Source organism: Oncorhynchus gorbuscha, linkage group LG04 (genome assembly GCF_021184085.1).
Source record: "Oncorhynchus gorbuscha isolate QuinsamMale2020 ecotype Even-year linkage group LG04, OgorEven_v1.0, whole genome shotgun sequence".
In the NCBI taxonomy this organism is placed as follows: Eukaryota; Metazoa; Chordata; class Actinopteri; order Salmoniformes; family Salmonidae; genus Oncorhynchus; species Oncorhynchus gorbuscha.
Genome location: NC_060176.1, coordinates 79,463,118 through 79,489,322, shown reverse-complemented (window position 1 = coordinate 79,489,322; position 26,205 = coordinate 79,463,118). Strand labels below are relative to the sequence as shown.

General features: G+C 46.3%; 1 protein-coding gene across 2 annotated transcripts in view; it reads left to right on the top strand.

Moving 5' to 3' along the window:
* Nucleotides 1-25,891, top strand: part of LOC124034704 (trichohyalin-like) — a 39,057-nt gene extending 13,166 nt beyond the window's left edge. Inside the window, exons 6-15 of one of the 2 annotated variants that reach the window (XR_006838620.1) lie at nucleotides 2,440-2,445; nucleotides 12,983-12,988; nucleotides 13,815-13,820; nucleotides 14,327-14,401; nucleotides 14,669-15,493; nucleotides 15,679-15,747; nucleotides 15,874-15,948; nucleotides 22,887-22,964; nucleotides 23,058-25,572; nucleotides 25,644-25,891. Coding sequence is in view for 1 of the 2 variants with exons in the window: in XM_046348179.1 (XP_046204135.1) it covers nucleotides 2,440-2,445; nucleotides 12,983-12,988; nucleotides 13,815-13,820; nucleotides 14,327-14,401; nucleotides 14,669-15,493; nucleotides 15,679-15,747; nucleotides 15,874-15,948; nucleotides 22,887-22,964; nucleotides 23,058-24,349 (2,432 nt within the window). In the remaining variant the exon portion in view is untranslated. The other variant, XM_046348179.1, reaches the window with a different exon arrangement.
* Nucleotides 25,892-26,205: the final 314 nt, after the last annotated feature.

Genomic DNA, 26,205 nt, shown 5'->3' with positions numbered 1-26,205 from the left:
GGGAGGAGAGTAGATGATGAGGTCTTCTCTGTGGTGACACCACCCGATAGTAGCCTCATGCTTACTACCGGGCCTGATCTTTTACCGGGCAGGAGTGGATAAAGTGGCCCGCTCTACCACAGTAGAGACAGAGTCCTTGGGATCTCCGCCTCTCCCTCTCTTCCCGGGAGAGGCGAGCTCTCCCCAGCTGCATGGGTTCGTGAGCGGAGGCTGAACTGGCCGTGTTCCCGCCGCTGGCATGCCAGCCCTCCGTGTCGTTATACGGTCTGTTAGGGCATGCTCGGCGGCCAATACGACTCAGACGAGCATCGACCCTCAAGGCTAGTTCCACTAGTCCATTTAAACTCCTGGGAAGGTCCAGAACATAAATCTCCTTCTGGATCCGGTCCTCCAGCCCATGCAGGAACATGTCCCACTGCGCCTCCTCGTTCCACTGACACTCTGCGGCCAGAGTGCGGAATTGGATGGAGTATTCCGATACGGAACGGTCTCCTTGGCGAAGGTCAGCGAGTAGTCTGGCCGCCTCCCTACCCGCCACGGCCCGATCGAAGACCCTTCTCATCTCCTCGGAGAGTGTCTGGAAAGAGGTGCAGCATGGGTCCTGGTTCGCCCACACCGCCGTTCCCCAAAGAGCCGCTTTGCCTGATAGCAGTGTGAGTACGAATGCTACCTTAGACTGTTCACGGTTGAAGGTCCGTGGCTGCAACGAGAAATGCATGGAACATCTCGTAAGAAAAGCTCTGCAATAGTCAGGATCACCTGAATAACCCTCTGGTGTCGGTAGACGTGGCTCTAGCTGGGAATCCGGCTCTGGCGGGGCGGGTTGAACTGCTGGTGTAGGTGGCGCAGCGGAACCCCTCAGATGTTGCAATTGTTGGGTCAGCTGGGATACCTGCGTCGCAAGGGCTTGTACTGCCCGACCTGTGCTGGAGATGTTCTCCTCTTGTTGATCCATTCTCGTGATACTGCGGGAAATGAATTCGGTCAGACTCGTTGAACTCGCTGCATCCATGGTCTGGTCAGATCGTTCTGTGACAATACAGAGGCGGATGCAAGATGCAAGCAACGATGGTTTAATGAATACAGTTTACAGCAGCAACAGGACAGACAGACTGTACTCAGACGGAATCCGACCCAGGGACTAGTGCGCATCTTCCGATGATAGCGTGCTGAGAAATCCAGGGGAGTGTGTCCGGATGGGTAGGAAGGAGCACAGCAGATAATCCACACAAGGGCAGCGAGAGATAAGCACGGACACACGACACAACCTCAGGGAAGTAACAACGATCTGACAACAAGAAACACTGGTTACAGAACATATAAAGGGAAGATAAGTGGTTCCAGCTGGCGCAGACAATCAGGCCGAGATTGGAAACCACACCCACACAAACACGGGAGAGAGAGAGAGAGAGAGAGAGAGAGAGAGAGAGAGAGAGAGAGAGAGAGAGAGAGAGAGAGAGAGAGAGAGAGAAAGAGAAAGAGAGAGGGAGGCAGTGGATTCATGAACCGTGACACTATATATCTTCTATAGAGGTCAATATTTCACACAGTGCTCCCACAATATATCTGGCATTGAGGTCAATATTTCACATAGTCCTCCCACAATATATCTGACATTGAGGTCAATATTTCACATAGTCCTCCCACAATATATCTGCTATAGAGGTCAATATTTCGCATAGTCCTCCCACTATATATCTGCTATATAGGTCAATATTTCACATAGTATTCCCACAATATATCTGGCATTGAGGTCAATATTTCACATAGTCCTCCCACTATATATCTGCTATAGAGGTCAATATTTCACATAGTATTCCCACAATATATCTGGCATTGAGGTCAATATTTCACATAGTCCTCCCACTATATATCTGGCATTGAGGTCAATATTTCACATAGTCCTCCCACAATAGATCTGGCATTAAGGTCAATATTTCACATAGTCCTCCAACAATAGATCTGGCATTGAGGTCAATATTTCACATAGTCCTCCAACAATAGATCTGGCATTGAGGTCAATATTTCACATAGTACTCCCACAATATATCTGGCATTGAGGTCAATATTTCACATAGTCCTCCCACAATATATCTGCCATAGAGGTCAATATTTCACATAGTACTCCCACAATATATCTGCTTTTGAGGTCAACATTTCTCACTTCGAAGTGGAAGATGGAATCAGCTTGAATTCAGTTTGTTGTCCTAGTATGAATCATTCTGTGATGTTTAGACTGTTCCAATAGTAGTGCTGCTTACATCCCTTTCCCTAGATGTACATTAGTAATGAATGTGATGAACAGTCATTCCAATATGATGTATGGTATTTCATTAAATGATGTAATGAGACAGAAATTCAATGAACAATAATAACTAATGCATTCTGTTTTACATGATCATTATTCATGACTCTCCATCTTGGATAATGGATGATCAGTATTTGGTGAGTAATTACTTATTTGTCTGTTTTGTTTCTTGACAACCAATAACACAAGACAAAGAACAGACCAGAGTGTTAATCTGATACTATAAAAACTACAGGCCTTGTGAACAGCAGTGTGTCTTCTTCAAGGATACAAATTAAATCAGTTTCTTTACATTTATCAATACTCTCCCAATGTTCTCAAGGTTAGGTTGGATAAAGATGTATAGATGTTCTTCAAATTATCCAGAATTTTCATATCATAGTCCTCCCACTATATATCTGCCATAGAGGTCAATATTTCACATAGTTCTCCCACAATATATCTGCTATAGAGATCAATATTTCACATAGTCCTCCCACTATATATCTGCCATAGAGGTCAATATTTCACATAGACCTCCCACTATATATCTGCCATAGAGGTCAATATTTCACATAGTCCTCCCACTATATATCTGCTATAGAGGTCAATATTTCACATAGTCCTCCCACTATATATCTGCCATAGAGGTCAATATTTCACATAGACCTCCCACTATATATATGCCATAGAGGTCAATATTTCACATAGACCTCCCACTATATATCTGCTATAGAGGTCAATATTTCACATAGACCTCCCACTATATATCTGCCATAGAGGTCAATATTTCACATAGACCTCCCACTATATATCTGCCATAGAGGTCAATATTTCACATAGTCCTCCCACTATATATCTGCTATAGAGGTCAATATTTCACATAGTCCTCCCACTATATATCTGCCATAGAGGTCAATATTTCACATAGTCCTCCCCACTATATATCTGCTATAGAGGTCAATATTTCACATAGTCCTCCCACTATATATCTGCCATAGAGGTCAATATTTCACATAGACCTCCCACTATATATCTGCCATAGAGGTCTATATTTCACATAGTCCTCCCACTATATATCTGTCATAGAGGTCTATATTTCACATAGACCTCCCACTATATATCTGCCATAGAGGTCAATATTTCACATAGTCCTCCCACTATATATCTGTCATAGAGGTCTATATTTCACATAGACCTCCCACTATATATCTGCCATAGAGGTCAATATTTCACATAGTTCTCCCACAATATATCTGCTATAGAGGTCAATATTTCACATAGTCCTCCCACTATATATCTGCCATAGAGGTCAATATTTCACATAGACCTCCCACTATATATCTGCCATAGAGGTCAATATTTCACATAGTCCTCCCACTATATATCTGCTATAGAGGTCAATATTTCACATAGTCCTCCCACTATATATCTGCCATAGAGGTCAATATTTCACATAGACCTCCCACTATATATATGCCATAGAGGTCAATATTTCACATAGACCTCCCACTATATATCTGCTATAGAGGTCAATATTTCACATAGACCTCCCACTATATATCTGCCATAGAGGTCAATATTTCACATAGACCTCCCACTATATATCTGCCATAGAGGTCAATATTTCACATAGTCCTCCCACTATATATCTGCTATAGAGGTCAATATTTCACATAGTCCTCCCACTATATATCTGCCATAGAGGTCAATATTTCACATAGTCCTCCCACTATATATCTGCTATAGAGGTCAATATTTCACATAGTCCTCCCACTATATATCTGCCATAGAGGTCAATATTTCACATAGACCTCCCACTATATATCTGCCATAGAGGTCTATATTTCACATAGTCCTCCCACTATATATCTGTCATAGAGGTCTATATTTCACATAGTCCTCCCATTATATATATTTTTTTATTTTTTTATTTCACCTTTATTTAACCAGGTAGGCTAGTTGAGAACAGGTTCTCATTTGCAACTGCGACCTGGCCAAGATAAAGCATAGCAGTGTGAACAGACAACACAGAGTTACACATGAAGTAAACAATTAACAAGTCAATAACACAGAGAAAAAGGGGAGTCTATATACAATGTGTGCAAAAGGCATGAGGAGGTAGGCAAATAATTACAATATTGCAGATTAACAATGGAGTGATAAATGATCATGTACAGGTAGAGATATTGGTGAGCAAAAGATCAGAAAAGTAAATAAATAAAAACTGTGGGGATGAGGTAGGTGAAAATGGGTGTGCTATTTACCAATAGATTATGTACAGCTGCAGCGATCGGTTAGCTGCTCAGCTAGCTGATGTTTGAAGTTGGTGAGAGGGAGATAAAAGTCTCCAACTTCAGCGATTTTTGCAATTCGTTCCAGTCACAGGCAGCAGAGTACTGGAACGAAAGGCGGCCCGAATGAGGTGTTGGCTTTAGGGATGATCAATGAGATACACCTGCTGGAGCGCGTGCTATGGATGGGTGTTGCCATCGTGACCAGTGAGCTGAGATAAGGCGGAGCTTTGCCTAGCATGGCCTTGTAGATGACCTGAAGCCAGTGGGTCTGGCGACGAATATGTAGCGAGGGCCAGCCGACTAGAGCATACAAGTCGCAGTGGTGGGTAGTATAAGGTGCTTTAGTGACAAAACGGATGGCACTGTGATAAACTGCATCCAGTTTGCTGAGTAGAGTGTTGGAAGCAATTTTGTAGATGACGTCGCCGAAGTCGAGGATCGGTAGGATAGTCAGTTTTACTAGGGTAAGCTTGGCAGCGTGAGTGAAGGAGGCTTTGTTGCGGAATAGAAAGCCAATTCTTGATTTGATTTTCGATTGGAGATGTTTGATATGGGTCTGGAAGGAGAGTTTGCAGTCTAGCCAGACACCTAGGTACTTATAGGTGTCCACATATTCAAGGTCGGAGCCATCCAGTGTGGTGATGCTAGTCGGGCATGCGGGTGCAGGCAGCGATCGGTTGAAAAGCATGCATTTGGTTTTACTAGCGTTTAAGAGCAGTTGGAGGCCACGGAAGGAGTGTTGTATGGCATTGAAGCTCGATTGGAGGTTAGATAGCACAGTGTCAAATGACGGGCCGAAAGTGTATACAATGGTGTCGTCTGCGTAGAGGTGGATCAGGGAATCGCCGCAGCAAGAGCAACATCATTGATATATACAGAGAAAAGAGTCGGCCCGAGAATTTAACCCTGTGGCACCCCCATAGAGACTGCCAGAGGACCGGACAACATGCCCTCCGATTTGACACACTGAACTCTGTCTGCAAAGTAATTGGTGAACCAGGCAAGGCAGTCATCCGAAAAACCGAGGCTACTGAGTCTGCCGATAAGAATATGGTGATTGACTTGTGTAGTCTAGAGCGATCTTCTAGGTTAGCTAGCCAGCTATTGTCGTTCTTTTAACGCAACGTAACGTAAACAACACTGCTAGCTAGCCAGCTAGCCCCCGAATAGCAGCACTGTCGAAACTATTACACTCAACAGAACGACTTGATTAGTGTAGTGTCAACAACGCACCCACTGCCAGCTAGCCTACTTCAGCAGTACTGTATCATTTTAATCATTTTAGTCAATAAGATTCTTGCTACGTAAGCTTAACTTTCTGAACATTCGAGACGTGTAGTCCACTTGTCATTCCAATCTCCTTTGCATTAGCGTAGCCTCTTCTGTAGCCTGTCAACTATGTGTCTGTCTATCCCTGTTCTCTCCTCTCTGCACAGACCATACAAACGCTCCACACCTCGTGGCCGCGGCCACCCTAATCTGGTGGTCCCAGCGCACGACCCACGTGGAGTTCCAGGTCTCCGGTAGCCTCTGGAACTGCCGATCTGCGGCCAACAAGGCAGAGTTCATCTCAGCCTATGCCTCCCTCCAGTCCCTCGACTTCTTGGCACTGACGGAAACATGGATCACCACAGACAACACTGCTACTCCTACTGCTCTCTCTTCGTCCGCCCACGTGTTCTCGCTCACCCCGAGAGCTTCTGGTCAGCGGGGTGGTGGCACCGGGATCCTCATCTCTCCCAAGTGGTCATTCTCTCTTTCTCCCCTTACCCATCTGTCTATCGCCTCCTTTGAATCCCATGCTGTCACAGTTACCAGCCCTTTCAAGCTTAACATCCTTATCATTTATCGCCCTCCAGGTTCCCTCGGAGAGTTCATCAATGAGCTTGATGCCTTGATAAGCTCCTTTCCTGAGGACGGCTCACCTCTCACAGTTCTGGGCGACTTTAAACTCCCCAAGTCTACCTTTGACTCATTCCTCTCTACCTCCTTTCCACTCCTCTCCTCTTTTGACCTCACCCTCTCACCTTCCCACCCTACTCACAAGGCAGGCAATACGCTCGACCTCATCTTTACTAGATGCTGTTCTTCCACTAACCTCATTGCAACTCCTCCAAGTCTCCGACCACTACCTTGTATCCTTTTCCCTCTCGCTCTCATCCAACACCTCCCACACTGCCCCTACTCGGATGGTATCGCGCCGTCCCAACCTTCGCTCTCTCTCCCCCGCTACTCTCTCCTCTTCCATCCTATCATCTCTTCCCTCTGCTCAAACCTTCTCCAACCTATCTCCTGATTCTGCCTCCTCAACCCTCCTCTCCTCCCTCTCTGCATCCTTTGACTCTCTATGTCCCCTATCCTCCAGGTCGGCTCGGTCCTCCCCTCCCGCTTCGTGGCTCGATGACTCATTGCGAGCTCACAGAACAGGGCTCCGGGCAGCCGAGCGGAAATGGAGGAAAACTCGCCTCCCTGCGGACCTGGCATCCTTTCACTCCCTCCTCTCTACATTTTCCTCCTCTGTCTCTGCTGCTAAAGCAACTTTCTACCACTCTAAATTCCAAGCATCTGCCTCTAACCCTAGGAAGCTCTTTGCCACCTTCTCTTCCCTCCTGAATCCTCCCCCCCCCTCCTCCCTCTCTGCAGATGACTTCGTCAACCATTTTGAAAAGAAGGTCGACGACATCCGATCCTCGTTTGCTAAGTCAAACGACACCGCTGGTTCTGCTCACACTGCCCTACCCTGTGCTCTGACCTCTTTCTCCCCTCTCTCTCCAGATGAAATCTCGCGTCTTGTGACGGCCGGCCGCCCAACAACCTGCCCGCTAGACCCTATCCCCTCCTCTCTTCTCCAGACCATTTCCGGAGACCTTCTCCCTTACCACACCTCGCTCATCAACTCATCCCTGACCGCTGGCTACGTCCCTTCCGTCTTCAAGAGAGCGAGAGTTGCACCCCTTCTGAAAAAACCTACACTCGATCCCTCTGATGTCAACAATTACAGACCAGTATCCCTTCTTTCTTTTCTCTCCAAAACTCTTGAACGTGCCGTCCTTGGCCAGCTCTCCCGCCAACTCTCTCTGAATGACCTCCTTGATCCAAACCAGTCAGGTTTCAAGACTAGTCATTCAACTGAGACTGCTCTCCTCTGTATCACGGAGGCGCTCCGCACTGCTAAAGCTAACTCTCTCTCCTCTGCTCTCATCCTTCTAGATCTATCGGCTGCCTTCGATACTGTGAACCATCAGATCCTCCTCTCCACCCTCTCCGAGTTGGGCATCTCCGGCGCGGCCCACGCTTGGATTGCGTCCTACCTGACAGGTCGCTCCTACCAGGTGGCGTGGCAAGAATCTGTCTCCTCACCACGCGCTCTCACCACTGGTGTCCCGCAGGGCTCTGTTCTAGGCCCTCTCCTATTCTCGCTATACACCAAGTCACTTGGCTCTGTCATAACCTCACATGGCCTCTCCTATCATTGCTATGCAGACGACACACAATTAATCTTCTCCTTTCCCTACAGGAACGGGCCTGCCCATTCCATGATCTCGCCATCACGGTCGACAACTCCATTGTGTCCTCCTCCCAAAGCGCTAAGAACCTTGGCGTGATCCTTGGACAACACCCTGTCGTTCTCAACCAACATCAAGGCGGTGGCCCGTTCCTGTAGGTTCATGCTCTACAACATCCGCAGAGTACGACCCTGCCTCACACAGGAAGCGGCACAGGTCCTAATCCAGGCACTTGTCATCTCCCGTCTGGATTACTGCAACTCGCTGTTGGCTGGGCTCCCTGCCTGTGCCATTAAACCCCTTCAACTCATCCAGAACGCCGCAGCCCGTCTGGTGTTCAACCTTCCCAAGTTCTCTCACGTCACCCCGCTCCTCCGTTCTCTCCACTGGCTTCCAGTTGAAGCTCGCATCCGCTACAAGACCATGGTGCTCGCCTCCCTACCACTGAGGAAGTACAGCTCCCGCTCAGCCCAGTCAAAACTGTTCGCTGCTCTGGCCCCCCAATGGTGGAACAAACTCCCTCACGACGCCAGGACAGCGGAGTCAATCACCACCTTCCGGAGACACCTGAAACCCCACCTCTTTAAGGAATACCTAGGATAGGATAAGTAATCCCTCTCACCCCCTTTAAGATTTAGATGCACTATTGTAAAGTGACTGTCCCGCTGGATGTCATAAGGTGAATGCACCAATTTGTAAGTCGCTCTGAATAAGAGGGTCTGCTAAATGACTTAAATGTAAATGTAAATGTAATTGACAGAGTCGAAAGCCTTGGCAAGGTCGATGAAGACGGCTGCACAGTACTGTCTTTTATCGATGGCGGTTATGATGTCGTTTAGTACCTTGAGTGTGGCTGAGGTGCACCCGTGTCCGGCTCGGAAACCGGATTGCATAGCGGAGAAGGTACGGTGGGATTCGAGATGGTCAGTCACCTGTTTGTTGACTTGGCTTTCGAAGACCTTAGATAGGCAGGGCAGGATGGATATAGGTCTGTAACAGTTTGGGTCCAGGGTGTCACCCCTTTGAAGAGGGGGATGACTGCGGCAGCTTTCCAGTCCTTGGGGATCTCAGACGATATGAAAGAGAGGTTGAACAGGCTGGTAATAGGGGTTGCGACAATGGCGGCGGATAGTTTCAGAAATAGAGGGTCCAGATTGTCAAGCCCAGCTGATTTATAAGGGTCCAGGTTTTGCAGCTCTTTCAGAACATCTGCTATCTGGATTTGGGTAAAGGAGAACCTGGAGAGGCTTGGGCGAGGAGCTGCAGGGGGGCCGGGGCTGTTGGCCGAGGTAGGAGTAGCCAGGCGGAAGGCATGGCCAGCCGTTGAGAAATGTTTGTTGAAGTTTTCGATAATCATGGATTTGTCGGTGGTGACCGTGTTCCCTAGCCTCAGTGCAGTGGGCAGCTGGGAGGAGGTGCTCTTGTTCTCCATGGACTTCACAGTGTCCCAGAACTTTTTGGAGTTGGAGCTACAGGATGCAAACTTCTGCCTGAAGAAGCTGGCCTTAGCTTTCCTGACTGACTGCGCGTATTGGTTCCTGACTTCCCTGAACAGTTGCATATCGCGGGGACTGTTCGATGCTATTGCAGTCCGCCACAGGATGTTTTTGTGCTGGTCGAGGGCAGTCAGGTCTGGAGTGAACCAAGGGCTGTATCTGTTCTTAGTTCTGCATTTTTGAACGGAGCATGCTTATCTAAAATGGTGAGGAAGTTACTCTTAAAGAATGACCAGGCATCCTCAACTGACGGGATGAGGTCAATGTCCTTCCAGGATACCCGGGCCAGGTCGATTAGAAAGGCCTGCTCACAGAAGTGTTTTAGGGAGCGTTTGACAGTGATGAGGGGTGGTCGTTTGACTGCGGCACCGTAGCGGATACAGGCAATGAGGCAGTGGTCGCTGAGATCCTGGTTGAAGACAGCGGAGGTGTATTTGGAGGGCCAGTTGGTCAGGATGACGTCTATGAGGGTGCCCTTGCTTACAGAGTTAGGGTTGTACCTGGTGGGTTCTTTGATGATTTGTGTGAGATTGAGGGCATCTAGCTTAGATTGTAGGACTGCCGGGGTGTTAAGCATATCCCAGTTTAGGTCACCTAGCAGAACAAACTCTGAAGCTAGATGGGGGCAATCAATTCACAAATGGTGTCCAGGGCACAGCTGGGAGCTGAGGGGGTCGGTAGCAGGCGGCAACAGTGAGAGACTTATTTCTGGAGAGAGTGATTTTCAGAATTAGTAGTTCGAACTGTTTGGGTATGGACCTGGAAAGTATGACATTACTTTGCAGGCTATCTCTGCAGTAGACTGCAACTCCTCCCCTTTAGCAGTTCTATCTTGACGGAAGATGTTATAGTTGGGTATGGAAATCTCTGAATTTTTGGTGGCCTTCCTGAGCCAGGATTCAGACACGGCAAGGACATCAGGGTTAGCAGAGTGTGCTAAAGCAGTGAGTAAAACAAACTTAGGGAGGAGGCTTCTGTTGTTGACATGCATGAAATCAAGGCTTTTTCGATCACAGAAGTCAACAAATGAGGGTGCCTGGGGACATGCAGGGCCAGGGTTTACCTCCACATCACCCGCGGAACAGAGAAGGAGTAGTATGAGGGTGCGGCTAAGGGCTATCAAAACTGGTCGCCTAGAGCGTTGGGAACAGAGAATTAGAGGAGCAGGTTTCTGGGCATGGTAGAATATATTCAGGGCATAATGCGCAGACAGGGGTATGGTGGGGTGCGGGTATGGCGGAGGTAAGCCCAAGCACTGGGTGATGATGAGAGAGGTTTTATCTCTGGACATGCTGGTTGTAATGGGTGAGGTCACCGCATATGTTGGAGGAGGGACAAAGGAGGTATCAGGGGTATGAGGAGTGGGGCTAGGGGCTCCATAGTGAACTGAAACAATGATAACTAACCTGAGCAACAGTATACAAGGCATATTGATATTTGGGAGAGACATACAGCGAGGCATACAGTAATCACAGGTGTTGAATTGGGAAAGCTAGCTAAAACAGTGGGTGAGACAACAGCTAATCGGCTAGCATAACAACAGCAGGTAAAATGGCATTGACTAGGCAACGGGGCCGACAGATAAAACAAACAAGCAGAATGGAGTACCGTGATTAATGGACAGTCCAGCGTGCATCAGCTATGTAGCCAAGTGATCAGAGTCCAGGGGCAGCGGTGGATGGGGCAGGGGGGCTGGGCTGGCGAGTGTTATCCAGGTTAAGAAAACTAACAATGACTAAGTAGCTTGTAGCTAGCTAAATAGCTTGTAGCTAGCTAGCTGGTAGCTAAATAGATTGTAGCTAGCTGGTTAGCTTCTGGAGGTTCTTGGGTGTGTTCTGGGCTAAACAAGCTAGCAGTTAGCATGCCGAGTTAGCAAGCAAGGAGATAGCGAGGGCTAGAGAGTTAGCCTTTGGAGGACGTTGCGATGGGGTGAGTCGGTTTATTCCTCTTCATGCGGTGACATCGATAGACCGGTCGTAGTCAAGGTATTGTAGCCCAGGAGTATGCTAGGAGCTCTGGCCGGGCTAGCTTCAAGCTACGTGGGTGGAAACGCTAGCCAGGAGTAATCAACCAGGGTTGCTGTTTAGCTCGATAGCTAGTTGTGAAGATCCAGCTGAAGAATGTTCCGTTTGTGGTGGGAATCCGGGGGTAAAAAATAAAAAAGAAATAGGTCCGTTATGCTCTGGTTAGCGTCGCGTTGTTCGAACTGGCGAGAGCTTTCCGAGCTAAAGGTTAGCTGAAGACCGCTAGCATAGCTGGCTAGCTTCAGTTGAAGGTTTCCGGTTTCGGTTTCGAAGTAAATATAACTACTTTAGGAAAAGTAGCTACATTGGCGGGTTGCAGAAGAGTATTTGGAAGCTTAGATTTAGCAAAATGTTTTTAAAGATATGCGAAGAAAAAGTATCTAAAACGAAAAAGATATTTACAGAGAGACGATACGACAGGACGAGTTACTGCTACGCCATCTTGGAATCACTATATATCTGTCATAGAGGTCAATATTTCACATAGTCCTCCCACTATATATCTGTCATAGAGGTCAATATTTCACATAGTCCTCCCACAATATATCTGCCATAGAGGTCAATATTTCACATAGTCCTCCCACTATATATCTGTCATAGAGGTCAATATTTCACATAGTCCTCCCACTATATATCTGTCATAGAGGTCAATATTTCACATAGTCTCCCACAATATATCTGCTATAGAGGTCAATATTTCACATAGTCCTCCCACTATATATCTGCCATAGAGGTCAATATTTCACATAGTCCTCCCACTATATATCTGCTATAGAGGTCAATATTTCACATAGTCCTCCACCTATATATCTGTCATAGAGGTCAATATTTCACATAGTCCTCCCACTATATATCTGTCATAGAGGTCAATATTTCACATAGTCCTCCCACAATATATCTGCTATAGAGGTCAATATTTCACATAGTCCTCCCACTATATATCTGCCATAGAGGTCAATATTTCACATAGTCCTCCCACTATATATCTGCTATAGAGGTCAAAATTTCACTTAGTCCTCCCACTATATATCTGCTATAGAGGTCAATATTTCACAGTTCTCCCACTATATATCTGCTATGGAGGTCAATATCTCACACTCCAAAATGAAAATAGAATCAGCTTGTATTCAGTTTGTTGTCCCAGTATGAATCATTCTGTGATGTTTAGACTGTTCCAATAGTAGCACTGCTTACATCCCTTTCCCTAGATGTACATTAGTAATGAATGTGATGAACAGTCATATCAATATGATATATGGTATTTCATTCAATTATGTAATGAGACAGAAATTCAATGAACAATAATAACTAATGCATTCTGTTTTACATGATCATTATTCATGACTCTCCATCTTGGATAATGGATGATCAGATGAGGGTGAGTAATTACTTATTTGTCTGTTTTGTTTATTGACAACCAATAACACAAGACAAAGAACAGACCAGAGTGTTAATCTGATACTATAAAAACTACAGGCCTTGTGAACAGCAGTGTGTCTTCTTCAAGGATACAAATTAAATCAGTTTCTTTACATTTATCAATACTCTCCCCAAATGTTCTCAAGTTAGGTTGGATAAAGATGTATAGATGTTCTTCAAATTATCCAGAATTTTCATATCATAGTCCTCCCACTATATATCTGCTATAGAGGTCAATATTTCACATAGACCTCCCACTATATATCTGCCATAGAGGTCAATATTTCACATAGTCCTCCCACTATATATCTGCCATAGAGGTCAATATTTCACATAGTCCTCCCACTATATATCTGCTATAGAGGTCAATATTTCACATAGTCCTCCCACTATATATCTGTCATAGAGGTCAATATTTCACATAGTCCTCCCACTATATATCTGCCATAGAGGTCAACATTTCACATAGTCCTCCCACAATATATCTGTCATAGAGGTCAATATTTCACACACCAAAATTAAAATAGAATCAGCTTGAATTTAGCTTGATGTCTTATTATGAAGCATTCAGTCATTCTCAGACTGCTCACATAGTAGTGCTGCTTACATCCCTTTCCCTAGAAGTACATTAGTAATGAATGTGATGAACAGTCATTCCAATATGATGTATGGTATTTCATTAAATTATGTAATGAGACAGAAATTCAATGAACAATAATAACTAATGCATTCTGTTTTACATGATCATTATTCATGACTCTCCATCTTGGATAATGGATGATCAGCATTTGGTGAGTAATTACTTATTTGTCTGTTTTGTTTATTGACAACCAATAACACAAGACAAAGAACAGACCAGAGTGTTAATCTGATACTATAAAAACTACAGGCCTTGTGAACAGCAGTGTGTCTTCTTCAAGGCTACAAATTAAATCAGTTTCTTTACATTTATCAATACTCTCCCCAAATGTTCTCAAGGTAGGTTGTATTATGATGTCATATGTTCTTCACATTCTACTGAATGTATATTCCATAGAACCCTGCCTCCTGACACAATATCCTGTATCTGACATAGAGCCCAATGCTGGTTATCACAAACAATGACAATAATCATTTGATCAGAGAAAGACCAATAACAAAACAACATTATTTATGAAGTTAACCAGATCTCATTGGTGCCCACAGTCCCTACATGAGGGAGGCTTGAGTGACAGGAGAAATCTGATTGGTCCTGTTTGTTATGTATGTAGTGATGTTGTCTACCACACAGAACTCACCTCTCTGTTTTACACCATAGTCTCAGGATCACGGTATTTACAACCTGAGACCCAGGAGGACAAGCTGAAGAGGGAGGCATCAGCTGGTGAGCTTGGTAAGTATGAGAGAGTCTGGAGGAGAGAGGATTGAATCAGGGAACATGAGTGAGGTCATTCAGTTTTTCAGACTCATTCATTTGTAACGTATCAAATAGTCAATAGACCAGTTGATGATTGGTTCAGCTCAGATAACTGTTGACTGGAGGAAATAATTACTAATAATTGAACCACCTCCATCAAATGATAATGTCTTTATAGACATACTATTGAATGAATTAATGCATTACTTATTCAAACAACCAATATATATTAATTGCTCTCAGAGTTGAAGATGGAAAAAGAATTAAAAGAGATATTAAGAGAGGAGATGATGAAACAACTAGAGGAGAAAGACACACAACTGGATGATATGACCCAGGAAGTGAGAGAGAAAGACACACAACTGGATGATATGACCCAGGAAGTGAGAGAGAAAGACACACAACTGGATGATATGACCCAGGAAGTGAGAGAGAAAGAGAGACTCCTGGAGGAGAAGAACCAGATAATGGAACAGAGGGACAAACAATTAGAAGAGAAAGAAAACCAACTGGAAGAGAAAGACAAGCAACTAAAGGATAGAGACATTCAACTAGAGGCTCTGAGAAAGAACCTGCAGGACAAGAACAGCAAAGTAGAGAACTTCAGAGTCCTACTGCAGGAAAAAGACCTTCAACTAGAGGACAGGAACCACAGACTGGGAGAGAAGGACAAACTACTGGAAGAGAGAGACAAACTACTGCAGGAAAAAGACCTTCAACTAGAGGACAGGAACCACAGACTGGGAGAGAAGGACAGACTACTGGAAGAGAGAGACAAACTACTGCAGGAAAAAGACCTTCAACTAGAGGACAGAAATCACAGACTGGGAGAGAAGGACAGACTACTGGAAGAGAGAGACAAACTACTGGAAGAGAGAGACAAACGACTGGAAGAGAGAGACAAACTACTGGAGGGAAAAGAAAACAAACTAAAAGAGAGGAGACAGGAAGTAGAAGAGAGGAGACAGGAAGTAGAAGAGAAAGACAACCTACTAGAGGAGAGAGAGAACCAGCTAAAGGAAAGAGACAAACAGGTGGAGGATGTCAACAATGAAAATGCTGAACTGGGTGAGATTATTCACACCATTAATACATTTAGTCTTCTGTACTTTCCTCAGTTCTCAGGTTATTGTCGACTCTCCACTGAGTTGTGAATATTGTTGTCCATCACTTCATACTTTCCCTCTGCATCATATTTCTGTCTGAAGTCTTTAACACAGAATTCAGATCCTAGTCCTCCTTTGTTATTTCAGCTCAACAGATATGTGATGTGAAGACTGAGGTAGAGAGACTGAGAAGAGAGATCTCAGCCCAGATGACTGGTGAGTGAGATATGTGATACTTAACATTTCAGTAGAAACCCAGAACTCCCCTTCAGTAGGTCTATGTGCCTTCCTGTGTCACTGAGGTAAATGTTCTCATTCTAAATGGTTGTTCTATTATTTTAGAACATGGAGAGCTGTCAGAAACAGGTTCCATCCTCCCAGTCAGGAGGAGAGACAGCAAGGACCTTCCTCCATCCAGTGAGTTATCAATATTGTCCTGTTGTCTCCTACTGTTTCTAGTCTATAGAGGTCCATCCTTCACTTAGTGAGTTATCAATATTGTCCTGTTGTCTCCTACTGTTTCTAGTCTATAGTGGTCCATCCTTCACTTAGTGAGTTATCAATATTGTCCTGTTGTCTCCTAGTGTTTCTAGTCTATAGTGAACCATCCTTCACTTAGTGAGTTATCAATATTGTCCTGTTGTCTCCTACTGTTTCTAGTCTATAGTGGTCCATCCTTCACTTAGTGAGTTATCAATATTGTCCTGTTGTCTCCTAGTGTTTCTAGTCTATAGTGAACCATCCTTCACTTAGTGAGTTATCAATATTGTCCTGTTGTCTCCTACTGTTTCTAGTCTATAGTGGTCCATCCTTCACTTAGTGAGTTATCAATATTGTCCTGTTGTCTCCTACTGTTTCTAGTCTATAGTGGTCCATCCTTTACTTAGTGAGTTATCAATATTGTCCTGTTGTCTCCTACTGTTTCTAGTCTATAGTGGTCCATCCTTCACTTAGTGAGTTATCAATATTGTCCTGTTGTCTCCTACTGTTTCTAGTCTATAGTGGTCCATCCTTCACTTAGTGAGTTATCAATATTGTCCTGTTGTCTCCTACTGTTTCTAGTCTATAGAGGACCATCCTTCACTTTGTTATGCAGGTGAATGAGGACCCAAAAGCGACTTGGCGAAAACAGAGTCTTTAATCCAGTAAAGTAAATCTACAATCATAAAGCATAATTCCACTCGTAATGACGAGAACAGACTGGAGACTCGATCATGAACTGCAGGTTGCCTCGGGAAGGCACTTGAACGTAGCAGACTCAGACACCTGCTCACCACGCAGCATCTGAGGGAAACACGACACGACAGGGCGATACACAGACACAGCACGGTGAACAATAGACAAGGATCCGACAGGGCAGAAACGGAAAACAAGGGGAGAAATAGGGACTCTAATCAGGGAAAAAGATAGGGAACAGGTGTGGGAAGACTAAATGATTGATTAGGGGAATAGGAACAGCTGGGAGCAGGAACGGAACGATAGAGAGAAGAGAGAGAGGAAGGGAGAGAGAAAAAGGGGAACGAACCTAAAAAAAAGACCAGCAGGGGAAAATGAACAGAGGAAAAGCAAAATGACAAGACAATCTAAGACAAAACATGACAGTACCCCCCACTCACCGAGCGCCTCCTGGCGCACTCGAGGAGGAATCCTGGCGGCAACGGAGGAAATCATCAATAAGTGAACGGTCCAGCACGTCCCGAGACGGAACCCAACTCCTTTCCTCAGGACCGTAACCCTCCCAATCCACTAAGTATTGGTGACCCCGTCCCCGAGAACGCATGTCCATGATCCTACGTACCTTGTAAATAGGTGCGCTCTCGACAAGGACGGGAGGGGGAGGGAAGACGAACGGGGTGCGAAGAAAGGGCTTGACACAGGAGACATGGAAGACAGGATGGACGCGACGAAGATGTCGCGGAAGAAGCAGTCGCACAGCGACAGGATTGACGACCTGGGAGACACGGAACGGACCAATGAACCGCGGAGTCAACTTACGAGAAGCTGTCGTAAGAGGAAGGTTGCGAGTGGAAAGCCACACTCTCTGGCCGCAACAATACCTTGGACTCTTAATCCTACGTTTATTGGCGGCTCTCACGTCTGTGCCCTGTAACGGCAAAGTGCAGACCTCACCCTCCTCCAGGTGCGCTCACAACGTTGGACAAACGCTTGAGCGGAGGGAACGCTGGACTCGGCAAGCTGGGATGAGAACAGAGGAGGCTGGTAACCCAGACTACTCTGAAACGGAGATAACCCGGTAGCAGACGAAGGAAGCGAGTTGTGAGCGTATTCTGCCCAGGGGAGCTGTTCTGCCCAAGACGCAGGGTTTCTGAAAGAAAGGCTGCGTAGTATGCGACCAATCGTCTGATTGGCCCTCTCTGCTTGACCGTTAGACTGGGGATGAAACCCGGAAGAGAGACTGACGGACGCACCAATCAAACGACAGAACTCCCTCCAAAACTGTGACGTGAATTGCGGGCCTCTGTCTGAAACGACGTCTAACGGGAGGCCATGAATTCTGAACACATTCTCGATGATGATTTGTGCCGTCTCCTTAGCGGAAGGAAGTTTAGCGAGGGGAATGAAATGTGCCGCCTTAGAGAACCTATCGACAACCGTAAGAATCACAGTCTTCCCCGCAGACAAAGGCAGACCGGTAATGAAGTCTAGGGCGATGTGAGACCATGGTCGAGAAGGAATGGGGAGCGGTCTGAGACGACCGGCAGGAGGAGAGTTACCTGACTTAGTCTGCGCGCAGTCCGAACAAGCAGCCACGAAACGGCGCGTATCACGCTCCTGAGTCGGCCACCAAAAGCGCTGGCGAATAGACGCAAGAGTGCCTCGAACACCGGGATGACCAGCTAACTTGGCAGAGTGAGCCCACTGAAGAACAGCCAGACGAGTGGAAACAGGAACGAAAAGGAGGTTACTAGGACAAGCGCGCGGCGACGCAGTGTGCGTGAGTGCTTGCTTAACCTGTCTTTCAATTCCCCAGACTGTCAACCCGACAACACGCCCATAAGGAAGAATCCCCTCGGGATCAGTAGAAGCCACAGAAGAACTAAACAGACGGGATAAGGCATCAGGCTTGGTGTTTTGCTACCCGGACGGTAAGAAATCACAAACTCGAAACGAGCGAAAAACAACGCCCAACGAGCTTGACGGGCATTAAGTCATTTGGCAGAACGGATGTACTCAAGGTTCTTATGGTCTGTCCAAACGACAAAAGGAACGGTCGCCCCCTCCAACCACTGTCGCCATTCGCCTAGGGCTAAGCGGATGGCGAGCAGTTCGCGGTTACCCACATCATAGTTGCGTTCAGATGGCGACAGGCGATGAGAAAAATAAGCGCAAGGATGAACCTTATCGTCAGACTGGAAGCGCTGGGATAGAATGGCTCCCACGCCTACCTCTGAAGCGTCAACCTCGACAATGAATTGTCTAGTGACGTCAGGAGTAACGAGGATAGGAGCGGACGTAAAATGTTCTTTTAGAAGATCAAAAGCTCCGTGGGCGGAACCGGACCACTTAAAACACGTCTTGACAGAAGTAAGAGCTGTGAGAGGGGCAGCAACTTGACCGAAATTACGAATGAAACGCCGATAGAAATTAGCGAAACCTAGAAAGCGCTGCAACTCGACACGTGACCTTGGAACGGGCCAATCACTGACAGCTTGGACCTTAGCGGAATCCATCTGAATGCCTTCAGCGGAAATAACGGAACCGAGAAAAGTAACGGAGGAGACATGAAAAGAGCACTTCTCAGCCTTCACGTAGAGACAATTCTCTAAAAGGCGCTGGAGTACACGTCGAACGTGCTGAACATGAATCTCGAGTGACGGTGAAAAAATCAGGATATCGTCAAGATAGACAAAAACAAAGATGTTCAGCATGTCTCTCAGAACATCATTAACTAATGCCTGAAAAACAGCTGGCGCATTGGCGAGACCAAACGGCAGAACCCGGTACTCAAAATGCCCTAACGGAGTGTTAAACGCCGTTTTCCACTCGTCCCCCTCTCTGATGCGCACGAGATGGTAAGCGTTACGAAGGTCCAACTTAGTAAAGCACCTGGCTCCCTGCACAATCTCGAAGGCTGATGACATAAGGGGAAGCGGATAACGATTCTTAACCGTTATGTCATTCAGCCCTCGATAATCCACGCAGGGGCGCAGAGTACCGTCCTTTTTCTTAACAAAAAAGAACCCCGCCCCGGCCGGAGAGGAAGAAGGCACTATGGTACCGGCGTCAAGAGACACAGATAAATAATCCTCGAGAGCCTTACGTTCGGGAGCCGACAGAGAGTATAGTCTACCCCGAGGAGGAGTGGTCCCCGGAAGGAGATCAATACTACAATCATACGACCGGTGAGGAGGAAGGGAGTTGGCTCGGGACCGACTGAAGACCGTGCGCAGATCATGATATTCCTCCGGCACTCCTGTCAAATCGCCAGGTTCCTCCTGAGAAGTGGGGACAGAAGAAATGGGAGGAATGGCAGACATTAAACACTTCACATGACAAGAAACGTTCCAGGATAGGATAGAATTACTAGACCAATTAATAGAAGGATTATGACATACTAGCCAGGGATGACCCAAAACAGGTGTAAAAGGTGAACGAAAAATCAAAAAAGAAATAGTCTCACTGTGGTTACCAGATACTGTGAGGGTTAAAGGTAGTGTCTCAAATCTGATACTGGGAAGATGACTACCATCTAAGGCGAACATGGGCGTAGGCTTGTCTAACTGTCTGAAAGGAATGTCATGTTTCCGAGCCCATGCTTCGTCCATGAAACAACCCTCAGCCCCAGAGTCTATCAAGGCACTGCATGTAGAACCCGAACCGGTCCAGCGTAGATGGACCGACATAGTAGTACAGGATCTAGATGGAGAGACCTGAGTAGTAGCGCTCACCAGTAGCCCTCCGCTTACTGATGAGCTCTGGCCTTTTACTGGACATGAATTGACAAAATGTCCATCAAATCCGCAATAGAGGCACAGGCGGTTGGTGATCCTCCGTTCCCTCTCCTTAGTCGAGATGCGAATACCTCCCAGCTGCATGGGCTCAGTCTCTGAGCCAGAGGAGGGAGATGGTTGCGATGCGGAGCAGGGAAACACCGTTGACGCGAGCTCTCTTCCACGAGCTTGGTGACGAAGATCTACCCGTCGTTCTATGCGGATGGCGAGAGCAATCAAAGAGTCCACACTGGAAGGAACCTCCCGAGAGAGAATCTCATCTTTGACCACTGCGTGGAGTCCCTCCAGAAAACGAGCGAGCAGCGCCGGCTCGTTCCAGTCACTAGAGGCAGCAAGAGTGCGAAACTCTATAGAGTAATCCGTTATGGATCGATCACCTTGGCATAGGGAAGCCAGGGCCCTAGAAGCCTCCCTACCAAAAACTGAACGGTCAAAAACCCGAATCATCTCCTCTTTAAAGTTCTGGTAATTGTTTGAACAATCAGCCCTTGCCTCCCAGATAGCTGTGCCCCACTCTCGAGCCCGGCCAGTAAGGAGTGAAAAGACGTAAGCAACCCGAGCTCTCTCTCTAGAGTATGTGTTGGGTTGGAGAGAGAACACAATATCACACTGGGTGAGAAAGGAGCGGCACTCCGTGGGCTGCCCGGAGTAGCAAGGTGGGTTATTAACCCTAGGTTCCGGAGGCTCGGCAGGCCAGGAAGTAACAGGTGGCACGAGACGAAGACTCTGGAACTGTCCAGAGAGGTCGGAAACCTGAGCGGCCAGGTTCTCCACGGCATGGCGAGCAGCAGACAATTCCTGCTCGTGTCTGCCGAGCATGGCTCCTTGGATCTCGACGGCAGTGTTACGAGCGTCTGTAGTCGCTGGGTCCATTCTTTGGTCGGATCCTTCTGTTATGCAGGTGAATGAGGACCCAAAAGCGACTTGGCGAAAACAGAGTCTTTAATCCAGTAAAGTAAATCTACAATAGTGAGTTATCAATATTGTCCTGTTGTCTCCTAGTGTTTCTAGTCTATAGTGAACCATCCTTCACTTAGTGAGTTATCAATATTGTCCTGTTGTCTCCTAGTGTTTCTAGTCTATAGTGAACCATCCTTCACTTAGTGAGTTATCAATATTGTCCTGTTGTCTCCTACTGTTTCTAGTCTATAGTGGTCCATCCTTTACTTAGTGAGTTATCAATATTGTCCTGTTGTCTCCTACTGTTTCTAGTCTATAGTGGTCCATCCTTTACTTAGTGAGTTATCAATATTGTCCTGTTGTCTCCTACTGTTTCTAGTCTATAGTGGTCCATCCTTCACTTAGTGAGTTATCAATATTGTCCTGTTGTCTCCTACTGTTTCTAGTCTATAGTGGTCCATCCTTTACTTAGTGAGTTATCAATATTGTCCTGTTGTCTCCTACTGTTTCTAGTCTATAGTGGTCCATCCTTTACTTAGTGAGTTATCAATATTGTCCTGTTGTCTCCTACTGTTTCTAGTCTATAGTGGTCCATCCTTCACTTAGTGAGTTATCAATATTGTCCTGTTGTCTCCTACTGTTTCTAGTCTATAGAGGACCATCCTTCACTTTGTTATGCAGGTGAATGAGGACCCAAAAGCGACTTGGCGAAAACAGAGTCTTTAATCCAGTAAAGTAAATCTACAATCATAAAGCATAATTCCACTCGTAATGACGAGAACAGACTGGAGACTCGATCATGAACTGCAGGTTGCCTCGGGAAGGCACTTGAACGTAGCAGACTCAGACACCTGCTCACCACGCAGCATCTGAGGGAAACACGACACGACAGGGCGATACACAGACACAGCACGGTGAACAATAGACAAGGATCCGACAGGGCAGAAACGGAAAACAAGGGGAGAAATAGGGACTCTAATCAGGGAAAAAGATAGGGAACAGGTGTGGGAAGACTAAATGATTGATTAGGGGAATAGGAACAGCTGGGAGCAGGAATGGAACGATAGAGAGAAGAGAGAGAGGAAGGGAGAGAGAAAAAGGGGAACGAACCTAAAAAGACCAGCAGGGGGAAAATGAACAGAGGGAAAAGCAAAATGACAAGACAATCTAAGACAAAACATGACACACTTAGTGAGTTATCAATATTGTCCTGTTTCTAGTCTATAGTGAACCATCCTTCACTTAGTGAGTTATCAATATTGTCCTGTTGTCTCCTACTGTCTCTAGTTTATAGTGGACCATCCTTCACTTAGTGAGTTATCAATATTGTCTCAAACTGTCATCAATCTTGATATTCTCTATGTTCTCCAATAATCTATATTTCACTATGATGTGTAATGTATTTGTAGTTTGTTTATACTATGTTTAAAATGTGTCTCTGATGAGTCAGTATGTTGACCAGTTCTCTATGTTGTGTTACAGTGAGAGGAGAGACCTCAGATACAGACCCCACACTTCCACTGAGGAGGAGACACAGCATGGAGTTACCTCCTCCATCTAGTGAGTTATGGATGTAGATTATATTATATTAGACACTGTTGTACATCCTCCAGAGAGTCAGAATGTTGATCAGTGCTGTGTGTTGTGTTGCAGTGGGAGGAGAGAGCAGCAGTCCAGACTCCCCACTGTCTCCCAGTGTGTCTGAGCTGAGACTGGTGCTGCTGGGGAGGACTGGGGCTGGGAGGGGTGCAGCAGGAAACACCATCCTGGGCAGAGAGGAGTTTGGGGCCCAGGCCAGCCCCTCTGCAGTGACCCAGAGGAGTAAGAGGAGAGAGGGGGATGTGTGTGGGAGACGGCTGGTGCTGGTGGACACTCCAGACTGGTTCTGTCCTGGACTCTCTCTGGAGGAGATGAGACAGGATGTGGGGCTCTGTGTCCGTCTGTCTGCCCCGGGACCCCATGCCTTCCTCCTGGTCATACCAGTGGAGCCCTCTAAGGGGGAGGAGAGAGGGGTGTTGGAGAGAATAGAGGAGATGTTTGGGGAGGGTTGTTGGGGACACACTGTGATTCTATTCACCCATGATGATGGACTGAAAGAGCAGAGCATTGAGGAGTTTCTCCAAGCAGGAAGTCAGGACCTCCAGCAGCTTGTAGAGAAAAGTGGGAGCAGGTACCACGTCCTCAATATTAAGGACAGGGCCCATGGCACTCAGGTATCAGAGCTGCTGGTTCAGGTAGAGGAGATGGTGGCAGGAAACAGAGAGAGATTCTACAGCAGTCAGACCTACCAGGAGGCAGAGGACCAGGTTAGAGAGATGGAGGGAAACATCCAGAGAGAGAGAGGAGAGACGAAACAGAGGGAGGAGAGAGACTTGAGAGAGAGGCTTGAGAAGGAGTTGCAGGACTCTCTGATAAAGATAGAGGGAGTGATCCAGGAACATGAGGGAGATATCAGAACACTCAGTGAAAGAACCAGTGAACTGGAGAGACAGGTGAAAGAAGAGAGGGATGAGGAGAAGAAAAGAGAGCTGGAGAGGGAGCTGAAGAGGGAGTCTGTCAGGAGGGAGGAGATGGAGAGAAAGCTGGAGAGATTTAGAGAGAAGAGAGAGAATGAGAGGAGGGAGATGGAGGAGAGACACAGACAGGTGATGGAGAACTATGAAGGAGAAGCCAGAGTTGAAGCAGAGAGAAACCTGATGAAGATAGTCCTGCCTGAGTTACAGAGGAACATCATGATCTCACAGACAAAGATACAGAGGGAGTTCAGCAGACAGATGAAGGAGAAGGATAGAGAGATGGAGGGGGAGTTCAGCAGACAGATGGAGGAGAAGAATAGACAGATGAAGGAGAAGGATAGACAGATGGAGGAGAAGGATAGAGTGATTGTGGAAAGGGATGGAGAGATAGAGGGACTGATAGAAAGACTGTGGGAAATGTGTAAATGAGTTATTGTAACTAGCCTGAAGAAGTGCTGGGATACATGGAGATGTAGAAGAAGAGAGAGGAAGAAGACAGGGAGAACTGATGAAGATCTGAGGAATGTTTGGGCAGATGTAACCTAGTTCACCATTTCACTGAATTGGCCTGACAACGAGGTTAGAGACGAGATGACTTTTTCATGGAGGGATTGGAGAAGCTAGAGATAATAACATGATATTTATCTGACAATGTAAGAACAACCTGATAGTCTGTCCTGTGATGAGTGTCATGGTGGGAGAACAGGTCAGAATACTGATCCTGTCTAGGTCAACCTGATAGTCTGTCCTGTGATGAGTGTCATGGTGGGAGAACAGGTCAGAATACTGATCCTGTCTAGGTCAACCTGATAGTCTGTCCTGTGATGAGTGTCATGGTGGGAGAACAGGTCAGAATACTGATCCTGTCTAGGTCAACCTGATAGTCTGTCCTGTGATGAGTGTCATGGTGGGAGAACAGGTCAGAATACTGATCCTGTCTAGGTCAACCTGATAGTCTGTCCTGTGATGAGTGTCATGGTGGGAGAACAGGTCAGAATACTGATCCTGTCTAGGTCAACCTGATAGTCTGTCCTGTGATGAGTGTCATGGTGGGAGAACAGGTCAGAATACTGATCCTGTCTAGGTCAACCTGATAGTCTGTCCTGTGATGAGTGTCATGGTGGGAGAACAGGTCAGAATACTGATCCTGTCTAGGTCAACCTGATAGTCTGTCCTGTGATGAGTGTCATGGTGGGAGAACAGGTCAGAATACTGATCCTGTCTAGGTCAACCTGATAGTCTGTCCTGTGATGAGTGTCATGGTGGGAGAACAGGTCAGAATACTGATCCTGTCTAGGTCAACCTGATAGTCTGTCCTGTGATGAGTGTCATGGTGGGAGAACAGGTCAGAATACTGATCCTGTCTAGGTCAACCTGATAGTCTGTCCTGTGATGAGTGTCATGGTGGGAGAACAGGTCAGAATACTGATCCTGTCTAGGTCAACCTGATAGTCTGTCCTGTGATGAGTGTCATGGTGGGAGAACAGGTCAGAATACTGATCCTGTCTAGGTCAACCTGATAGTCTGTCCTGTGATGAGTGTCATGGTGGGAGAACAGGTCAGAATACTGATCCTGTCTAGGTCAACCTGATAGTCTGTCCTGTGATGAGTGTCATGGTGGGAGAACAGGTCAGAATACTGATCCTGTCTAGGTCAACCTGATAGTCTGTCCTGTGATGAGTGTCATGGTGGGAGAACAGGTCAGAATACTGATCCTGTCTAGGTCAAAATCTGTACTTCTGCCCCTGAGCAAGGCAGTTAACCGAATGATCTCTGGGCGCTGAAGACGCGGATGTCGATTATGCCCCCCCCCACCTCTGATTCAGAGGGGTTGGGTTAAATGCATAAGACACATTTCAGTTGAATAAATTCAGTTGGAAACCCCCTTTTACAGTGTCTAGAGAGAGAGGGAGGGAGGTCTGTAAAGATATTGATGAGATTTAACACAGAATTCCAAACCAACGTAGATTATTGACCTTTGCACTGCAGACCTTTAGAATGGAGAGGGTTGTGGGGGGTCAGGAGGTCAGCGGGCGGAGTCAGAGACTGATAACACTAAAGATCTGAGTGAGACTTTTACCCAGTGTTTGAGGAGGTCTACTATTGAACAGAGAACCATACTGTATTTACCACACTCTACTTCCTGTTCTTATTCAAAGTGTTTCATGTTGAAACTTTTGTCTCCTACTTTTATATTTTCTATGTTGGTGTTTTGTATGGTTCCCAATTAGAGGCAGCTGGTAATCGTTGTCTCTAATTGGGGATCATATTTAAATCACTGTTTT